General features: G+C 39.4%; 1 protein-coding gene across 1 annotated transcript in view; it reads left to right on the top strand.

The window, feature by feature from the left end:
* The first annotated feature begins 4,638 nt into the window (after positions 1–4,638).
* ANTXR2 (anthrax toxin receptor 2) overlaps positions 4,639–10,552 on the top strand; it is a 149,085-nt gene continuing 143,171 nt past the window's right edge. The window contains exons 1-3 of the mRNA XM_023530896.1: positions 4,639–5,505; positions 6,107–6,178; positions 8,263–8,334. Coding sequence (XP_023386664.1) covers positions 5,354–5,505; positions 6,107–6,178; positions 8,263–8,334 — 296 coding nt within the window. The 5' untranslated portion in view covers positions 4,639–5,353. The remainder of the gene's footprint in view (positions 5,506–6,106; positions 6,179–8,262; positions 8,335–10,552) is intronic.

Here is a 10,552-nt window from a genome sequence, read left to right as displayed (position 1 = left end):
AGTTACTGAAGTGTGTAGGAGGTGTGAGAAGACAGTATATATGAGAATAACTCCACTGAGAATTGAGAAACTGACCTGGACCAGGTCTGTGATAATGGGCCTGAGAGGAAGGGATGCACTTACAGGACTTTATCACTCCAGGATGCCATTCTGATCCTGACCTAGTTCATGATGGTGTGACATTGCACATGAGATATGACTTACATCAAGCAAGCTGCCAGGTGTCTTGGCTTTTTGTGGATATTCTAAATGCTGTGGTTGCATCACTAGATTCCTCCTTCAGGACTGGGGCACTCATTACCCATAGACAGGAGCTTTGCTACTGACAGCTCACCACTGAGTTCCTCCTCATAATTGCCCTAAGGCAAATGAAGCTGCCTTGCCCCAAGGTTATCTTCCTCTAAAGGGAGAGCCCACACTAAATGACTGGTCCATGAGGGGACACAAAGCCCTGGTCCCATTGCTGAAATCAAATCAGAACAACTGTGAATCAGAACTACCACTGGAGTCTGCTGAGGCCTCCTTAGCCATTGCACCACATCCACCTTTCCCTCTGACCATTCCTGCATCTCTCACCCCTTGTAGTGTTTGCCAGAGAGCATGGTCCAGTATACCTTCTGCATGCACAGCTGAGTCTCAGGTGTGTTTGGGGACTCTGAATTTAAAACATGTCCAATCCCAAATGCAGACGTTGGTAGTCATTCTTTGTCTTTAGTTGACATCTCTTGTTGTCATACACGGAGATATTAATTTAGAAGTAATTGTACTTTCCAAAAGCATTTAGTTCCCTCTCAGGAACTAGTTCAGACATTGGGGAAATCTAGCTCTTTAATGACTATACCTGATAAAAGTTTAAATAAGCTTTGTCACCTACAGGTTTACTAAAGATTTATTTGCTTCCTCTGTGTCACTGTAGATATCATATAATGAATCATTCCATATGTAATGTGAATATGAATCACATCCAGTATGGTACTTAACTTCCAGGAGAGTCATGTTTGTCATTGTGAATGTCATATAAAGATATCTACTTGTAAATAATATAGATTATGTGATTTTTTTTTTACACATAAAGGACACATTTTTCTCATTTTATTTTCCTGTTTATTGTTGTTGTTTATTTGCCCCTCTTGTTTGTTGTTTGTTGGGGTAGGGAAGAGATAGAAATGAATTAATATTAGAATGTTGGTAAGGTGAACTCCTGAGAGGAGAGGGTATGATATTTCTGCTTAGAACATTACCAGATACATAGTTGGTAGCGATAAATATTTGTTAAATAAAAGTTATTAAAGAAATAATTAAATAAAAATGAACAAGAAATTTATAGGTGGTCTGCAGCTCAAAGAGAGAGACAGTGATAGAGGGCCTAGTGAACATCTTTAGTCATCAGGTGTCACCCTCAAGCTATTCTAACTGAGTTTAAAATAGTTTTGAATTTAGTAGTGTATTTTATGCAATGAGGTGATAAATTCTAACATAGAATTTAGAGTTTGGTTTGATACAAAGAATTTGCAAAGAGTAAGGGCTTGTACGGATTGTGAGGCAAAATACTTCAGCAGAAATCTAGATAATTTGATAAAGACAAATATTTTAGATTTATTTATCTAAATAATTCAGTCTGGTCCCTCTCTCTCTCTCCTTCTCTATCCCCCCGCCCCCACCACCTCTCTCTCTCTGCTTAAAAATCTCCATTCCCTATCCCATTCATGATTTAAAATTGAAAGTTAAACAGAGTTCCAGAATGTCTGTCATGGTGCTATAATAAGTTTGAAACCTTACCTGACTAAGGTCCAGGAATCACAACTCCATAGTCTTCTCACCTGATAGAGGAGAAGAGAAAGTATTATTGTTATTGCTCCTTCTTTATGGCTTGCTGAGAGGTCCAAGTCGGCCTTCATTATTGCTTGGAAATCTGGTAACTAACAGCCTTCTTTGCCAGGTACTATCCCAGGGACTGCCTCAGTTGTAGCACTGAAAGTCCCCTGTCCCTGGACACCTCTCGTCTGGGGCAAATCAGGACCTTTGTTTGCCCAGTAATTAATGACTTCCCCATTGAATTTTATTACATGAAAGTGATTCTGATAATTGTATGACTATTGATTAATTATTGGTCTGTGCTAAGTAAGGCCATTTCCCTGCTTTGCTGAGGATATATATGAGCCAGGAAGTAAAATGAAAGGAGTTACAGAACTGGGCTGAATTAATTATACAAATGAACAAACAAAAGAATGGTGATATGCTTTAGTATGTTAATCACCTTTACTGGCCTTATCAGGAAAGAAGAATTGAGTGGGAGGACTGAGGAGGGCCTGGGAATTTTGAGGAAGTACAAATTTTAAGTTCAAAGTATTCTGCTTTAGTTTGGGCCTATGACAAAAAAGTTTCTTAGATCAGTTTATGGAGGCCCAGCAGATAATCAGACAATGAGTCAAGAAGCTAGAAGAAAAGGCAGCCAACGCATGTGAGTTTAAAATACTTCCTGAGGATATAGTACATGGTTAGCATCACATTTTGTATTTCTTCACTTTCTGTCTCCTGCTAACTTGAAACCAGTTGTCATTACAGATTTTTTCCCCAGATTTTATTCAGTCATATACTGGTAAGGTATTAATTGCTAAAGGTATATATCTTTGATTCTGTCTTGATTAAAACTAAAGTTGAAAATGAAGACCAGTTTTAGGCAACAATAAGTGATAAAAACCTTGAAAAGAAACTTTAACAAGCTTCTTCGATACAAGTTTCCTGGAAATGTCAGTCTGTTTCAGCTTTGTTATAAGAAGTCAAGGAGATTAACATATCCATGGTTGGGCCCAAACGTGAAATGAGAGGTGGCAGCACATCCTCGGAGTCCTAATGGCTGCAGAAAATCAGAATTTCAGAACCTCAAGTAAAGATGAAGCTGAGGAGGACAGAATTAGGACCATTTTCATATAGCCATCCCTCTCCTTGGACTTTCTTTTAGAGCTCAGTTTCTTTCAGTTCTAATGAAAGGTCAAGCAGCCAGTTGCCCCATCAGTACCTTTCCTACCCCACCAGGTAGATCCAGAGGATGATATCGGAATTTCCATCTCCAAGTGGCAGATATTTCCAAACTGAGGATCATTTGTATTTATTGAAGCTCTCATCCATTCATTTCTCTCAGTTTAGCCTCTATAGGGATAATAGTCCAAGGTACCATTTTATTGTGCCCTGCTCTCCCTGCTTTCATTGTCGCTGTCTCTAAGTCCATTGTATTGTATCAGCCAGAATGATCTTTGAAAAACATAGATCATATCACTTTATCCCCTACCCCACCCTCAGTGTTAAACTCTATTGGGCTCCTATTACACTTAATATGAAAGATCTGATTTTTTTTTTTTTATCACAGTTTATAAAGCAACACATAATGTAGCCCTGCTAACCCCTCTTCATCTTACCCAGGAAGCTCCAGCTACTCTGCTTTTCCTTCTGTTTCTTGACTGTGCTAAGTTGATGCTTTATGGAGACTTGCAGGAGCCAGGAATGTTTCTTCTTTTAGCTCTTGGAATAGCTGCCTTCTTTTTGTTAGTCATCTCTTCAGTCATTCTCTATCATATTAGCATATTTTAAACCTCTGCAATACACTTTCTAATATGGGCATTTATTTATTAAGTTTTGTCTGTTTTTCCTCCTCAACCGGACTACAAGCTTCATGAAAGCAGTGACTTGTCATCTTGTTCTGTACATTAACTGTATGTCCTAGAGCAGTACCTGATAGATAGTTGATACTTAATAAATTTTTGTTAAAGCGAATGGTTTCTATCCTCGAAATGCTTATAAATCTGGTTGTATATCAAAGATAAGGTAAATGAAAAGTTATATACATATGACAAGAGATTAAAAAGCAATACGTGATTAAGTACTATGTGAACTTTTTATCATAAAGCATTGATTTAGTGAAAAGACAAAGGAGGAGGTGATACCTCATATTACTGTTAATGATCCTAAATTCTAAAAGCCAATTTAGAGATTGTGAGTTCTAAAAACCAGTTTTAACAAAGGGAAGGTAGAAGTCATGGGGAGAGAAGAGGGGAATGGGAGGAGTGTGGAATGAGTACTTCCAGAATTTGAGTGCATGCAAACTCCAGCTCCTTCACAAGTCTGGCATGGGTGGCCTAGTTTACTCAGAGACGAAGTTCTTAATATCTGGATCTTGGGATGAATGACAGTGAAATTAAATATTTAGAAGTAAAATTTTCCACTCCTAAAGAGTTTTGTGCGCACCTTCTCCCCCCACCTTTTCTTGGCTTGGTGAAATGAAAGTACAAAGTAGCTTTATAATAGAAAAAGAGGAAGTTGCCTTCCTAGGTAGCAGTTTCAAAGTAAAAAACCGTGTGCTTGTGGTAGTGAGGGTGGGGTTGAGCGAGGAGACCATCGCCTCCCTTGAAATTGCTAGTTTTCAATCTCCCAGCCACACAGAGGACTGTTCTGCATAGCTGCTGAAATAAGCCAGGCCTGCAGTATCTATGGGTATGTTTAGTTTCTACAGGACATTTGTTTTGCTAAAGTCCTTCTCTCCTTTCCAAAATTTGGCAAGCGTTAGTCATTTTCAGCTCAGGCACGAACCCACAATTGTGCGTGTGTGGCTTGCAGGCTTCAGATCAGGCCCCGCCCTCGCCCTCAGGCGCACACTGACACACTTAGATGAGACTTGGCCAGATCGCGCTTTTGGCTTTGGTTGGAGTGGCTTGTCCGAACCACTAGCCCAGGGCCCGCTCAGCCTCCTCCCCTAAAGAGGACCGCCCGGCTGCGTTGTGCCAGAGCAGAGCACAAGGAAGAAAGTTTGGAGTGCAGAGGGGAGTTGGATCGCCGCAGGAAGGGAACCAGAAGACAGGGACTTCCACTCCAAGTTTGTGCGGCCGTCGCCGCGACCCGGAGGCGCCCGCCCCGCAGCGCGCCGCAGCAGCCAGACTTCAGCCCACCCAGAGAAATGGGACTCTCGGTCCGGGTCCGAGGCAGGCGCTAGACGCTGGGCCAGAGGCGGGGGAGGAACTTCTCTTGAGAGCTGTCGCCGTGGGCCCTCATTGTCTGCAGGAACTCTCCGGAATCCGGAGGGGAAGGACTGGATCGCTCTTCCACTGGGATTCGTCAAGAGTTCCGGCGGCAGCTGAAGCAGTCGGTTGCAGAGTCTCCCTTTGTCCTCCTAGGACCTCCCTCCTTCCATTTCTCCCTCCCTCTGTCAGTTAGTGGGTTCCGCTGCCCCAGGCGCCAGCGACCTAGTTGCTCGCTGTCCCCCACCCCAGGATCCCTGGTAACTCCTACCACCGTAGTGTCCTCACTGAGTCGAGCCGAGGGGGCTGCGAGCAGGACGGAATCGCAGGCCCCTGGCCGCAGGATGGTGGCGGGACAGTCCCTGGCCCACAGTCCCGGGAGCTGGCTGGTCCCGGGGCTGTGGCTGCTGGCGCTCTGCGGTCCTGGGGGGCTGCTGAGAGCCCAGGAGCAGCCCTCCTGCAGAGGAGCCTTTGATCTCTACTTCGTCCTGGACAAGTGAGTGCCAGAGGGAGGTCCAGGGTCTTCTGGTGTGGGTGGCATTGGATGAACTGTGGCTGGGGAAGAAGCTGAAATGTGTGTGCGCCCTGGGGAGGGGTGTGTTAGAAACCCTTTGATGGGTGCCCTGTTGCAGTCTCCGTGCGGAAGGCAAGTGCTTTCGGATCTGTGGCGGCCTGAAAGAGTCGGGGTGATAGGACCCTGGAGCTGCTAGATTCTGAGGGGAGATGAGGTAGTCACTGCTTGCCAGTCAAGGGGCCTTTCGGAAATGGAAATGGAACCCAGACAGGACTCTTCCTCGGCCTCTCTGTCCTTACTCTGCTGCACTGGCTAAAGTTTGCCTGGTCTTATACTAGGAAAAGCCAAGGGTTAGCGTACCCAGCGTGGTTTGCATTTCCGGCGTAGGAAGGCTGTGTTTAAAGAGCTGGGATCCTACTCCAAACAGTTAGCAGGCAGGTGTTCCTGAAGTTGGGTTGACTTTCTTGATTCTTGTAGCACCTAAGTTTCAGCTAGTGATATTGTTACTTTGCTTTTAGAAGAGGCCAGTTTACCTCAATGTAAATGTTTGTTTTTTTCTGATATGTTCAATTTCATTTTTCAGGTCTGGGAGTGTGGCAAATAACTGGATTGAAATTTACAATTTTGTCCAGCAACTTACAGAGAGATTTGTGAGGTATTTCTCCCACTTTACTTTTCTAGACAGGGGAGTTAGAGGAGGAGGGAAGTAGACCAAAATGTAGGGTTATCCCTTTTTTGAAACCTTTTGCAGGAAAAGCCTTTACTGAAATGTCGATTATTAAGTTCATCAAGATCGTTATTACACATAAGTAGTTATTAGGACAGTCTTCAGTTGTTGAGTGCTTATTTCATCTGGATCTCCAAAACTTGGCCCAGGCTCTGAGGAAGCATCTTCAAATACTATTCTAAATGTATTTTCCTTTCTGAATTTTCATCTGTGTTGAATTTCAGTTATGCTTCCTCATAACTTATCACATTAAAATATTTTTATGCTAACAGTATCCATAATATATTTTCCTTTCCACACAATCCTTAGCACTGTAGAGGTCCTCATTAACAACAACAACAACAAAAAAAAACAAAAAAAAAACAAGTGTTGGTAAACTTCGAATGAACATGTGTTAATAACCCACTACCAGAAAAGGCATTTGTGTATATGTTTAAAGAAATGACTTGTGTTTACACAATGTGTGGGTGTGTGGCTGGTTTAAAATTTAACTGTTCTTTATATGCAATAAACCTTACTAGGAAAGACTAGTTTCTTCTCCTATAAAAAGCATAGCTGCTATGAAATCCAGCTGACTCTCTTATTTAGAGGTAACTAGGAATTAGTGGCATTCCTATTTAAAAATAGCCCCAGGACACCAGGCTTTTGAGGCTTTTTTCCCTCTCCTTTTTCTTAAAAAAATAAAATAAAATGCAATGAGTAAATACAAGTTTATCAAGATAATGGAAAGGACATGAAAACGAGCTGTATCATTAAATATTGCTTCTTTCAGTCTTGTTAGCCCAAATGTTTTCTGTAAAACAGGCTTGGATGATCAAAACATTTTGAAAGTCATGTTGCAAGTAACTTCAACAATCTGTAGAGGCCTAGGCAATCCTTGCTTTCAGTTATTGGCAGCAGTAAACTCATCCCTATAAAAATGTATGCTTGTCCATGTTCAATCATCAGTCTCCTGTTTAAGAAGCCAAGTATAACATTTATTTCTGAATAGAATCTAAGGTAAAACTGTCTAAGAAAGAAAAATAAGGCCCTATATCCTTCAATGTCAAAGGCAGAAGAGACAGTTATTTATAAATTTTCTAATTCAAGAGTATCACATAGATTCTGATTGAAAGCGATGAATCATTACGATATAGCATTTTAAAGAAGTGAGGCTCTTATTTATTTGGTCTGGTTTGCAAGTTGAAATTCTGTCATACCCAGTTCTCTGGCTTAAGGTTACTTCCTTGGTTACTAACAGTATATAAAATACTGTTAGTAAATAAAGGGTGACTACTGAAGAGAATTACTTTCAAAGTTTGTATGAGCCTTTGAGATCATTTTCATCTTCAGTTTATAAATGTTAGTTTCATATCCTCAGTTTCAATTCTTAGTAATGGTTGTAAAGAGTGTCTTAGAAATAAGAACCATTCTGTGAGATAAATGCTTAAAGCTTAGAAGATGTAGCTAACTGGGGCAATTGTTGACGATCAGAACTATGACGTTAGAGACTTAGAAAATTGAAAATGCTTACTTAAAATGGGATTTGTTACTCTCTTTCACATTGTCCATGGCACTCCTTAAGTATCCTTACTTCAGAATAACTTTTGTGTGAACTCATGTCATCATTATGGTAATTAAATCAAACTGACTGCTCTCCAGCCTAAATATTGCTAACAGTAATCACTCTGAAGGGTCTGGCCTCCTTTAAAAAGATGAGGAAGAACATCTAGCATTTTCTACAAAAGAATTTTTTTGCATTGGCCTAGAATTTATCTTTCTAGTTAGACTCCTCCTAAAAGGTCCAATGAGTCATGGAGGAGTGCTTGGGTGTTAGAAGCACTGACTAAATCCAAAGTGACTTATGCAGTAATGTTAAGCAGAGTTAGTGTATCTACTTAGGGAGTTCCATTTAAAAGGAGCCTGGATCATTCAGTGAGACATATTTTAAATGAGACTCCCTAGCTATACGTTTGTATTGTATCAATCTTTCTTTTAAAAATGTTTTAACTGCCTCTCTTCTTATTTTGCAGCCCTCAAATGAGATTATCTTTCATTGTGTTTTCTTCTCAAGCAACCATTATTTTGCCATTAACTGGAGACAGGTTAGTGCATTATCATTTCACTGCAAGCTTTTAGTACAGACTAATCTTAAAAGAATGATTGATATTCCAAGTGGCGATTCAGGCCTCTCAGTGGAATCAAGCAAATGCACAGACAATTCAGTTCTCTTCACTAATAGAGGGGAAAGGAGGTATGAGTAATACAAAATAACAGATAATCTGAAAATCAATATCATTCATATTGGTTGTGGAATGCACAATGAAACCCAAAACTCTGCCTTAGTTTTATATTCACTACTTCCTACCTTTCTCCTGTTACTATAAGTAGTTCTATAGCTTTCTTGTTTAGATGTAATATATTAATGAACTAGGAATTTGAAGAACATTAGGCAGGAGAAAGATATGGATCTATTTGGATAGTTTACTAGATTCAGCAGACATCCTGGATTTCCAGTCTTACTCTGAGGTCCACTGATGCTAAATATATTTACCTTTAAGAAGAAACTTGTTTTCTGTTATACCATATATATATATATGTATTATATATATATAATATATATGTAATCAACATATATAATACGCATACACACACATATATCACATCTTTTACAAGATATATATTTTTTGTAAAAGGTGCAGCTTTTTCCAAGCCAATGTCATTGTATTTCATATGATCATTTCTATGTCGTTCGAACCCATTGTGGCAAGTAGGAAGTAGTCATTGCCATATTTCAAAGAATGGCTGCTTTCCATGGGGTCAGTTTTGTTTACTAGACTCTGAGTTCCATAGTGGAAGGGAGATTTTCTTCTTCATTTTTATATCTACATCATTTAATGCAAAGTATGCAAGATAGTTCTTGCTCAGTTCTTGTCGAATTAATGAATGGGTTAGCATCATTTCAAAATCAAATTTCTCCAAACTATAGTTTTACCAGGGGAGGTTGGTATACTTTGTTTTGCATAATATGTGGATTTCTCAAAAGTTATGTGTGAATACAGTTTTTTTAATAAGTTGATTTTTTTTTCTTTAAAAATGTCAAGAAAACATAATATTTAAACGGACTCAGGGAGAGAACTTATATAAACTTTTAATTTATTTGTGCTTGAAGTATTACTTTTCCTGGACAGGAAATCTCTCTATTGGTGGGGAGTCAAGCTTACAACCTCAGTCTTCTTACTGATGACTTCCCTTTCATTCTTTCTTATGTGCACCTGGATTTCTTCAAGGGCCAGAACAATACTATTGCCTTATAACCCATATAAAACAGTGTGCTTGCCTTAATGAAAATAAATTTTCTCTACTGCCCAAGTAAATTTACGAAGAGATGGATTTGGATCTAGCCTATCCATTAGGAGAAAAAGGAAAAATGTTAACGTTTATGGAGTGAAAATATAGAGAAAACCACTTAGCATAATGACAAACACATAGTAGACTCTCAGTAATTATCACCTGCATATGCTGTGACAGTTTCTCTATTAGACACTTTACATGTGGGTCTTCCAGCACTTTGAAGATGAAGTGTAGTCGCTGATTGACAAGATTAACATTGCTTAGAGATGCACATAAAAAGTTTAAATTGTTAATCTAAATTAGAGATTCTTTCTTTATCATTGATTGAATCTAATAGAGGAGAGATTGGACTTGGGTAACAAGGCTTCCATTTCAAGAGGCAGCATAATATTGCTGTTAAGAGTCACCGAATCAATTTACTAGCCAAATGGTCATGGACAAGTTACTTAACCTCTTTATGCTTCCGTTTTTTCCATCTATATAATGATGATGATTATGATAACAATCAAAAGATTGATAATAATGATGATGATGATGATAACAATCATAAGATTGTTGTTAAGAACTGAAGTCAACGAATGTGGAAAATGTAGGATAGAGTCTGACACATATGTATTCAAAAAATGAAAGCCTCGTTATGATTAGCTGGAGCAAGGGAATGTGTAGTATTTTAATGGTCAGGGGAATATTGTGCTTATATAAAGAGATTATGGTCCTGCTTGAAAGGATTTATAATATTCCAGGTAGAATTTTAATAATGCTATTTGCGACTTATTTATACATAGTTTGCACACCTGTCTTTAAATAGAAATTCATGCAGTTTTAATGAATTGCTCAATTTGTGGCACGTTAAATTAGTTTGGGGTGGCAGAAAGTTCACTAAGAAGATTTGAGCTAAAGTTCCAGTTTTACCATTTACTGATTTAGAGAGCTGGGTCAAATCATCTACTCAGCATGGTGGGGTTTTTT

Source organism: Pteropus vampyrus, unplaced genomic scaffold (genome assembly GCF_000151845.1).
Source record: "Pteropus vampyrus isolate Shadow unplaced genomic scaffold, Pvam_2.0 Scaffold56, whole genome shotgun sequence".
Classification (NCBI taxonomy): domain Eukaryota; kingdom Metazoa; phylum Chordata; class Mammalia; order Chiroptera; family Pteropodidae; genus Pteropus; species Pteropus vampyrus.
The sequence above is the reverse complement of the archived record's forward strand: the minus strand, read 5'-3'. Positions and strand labels throughout refer to the sequence as shown.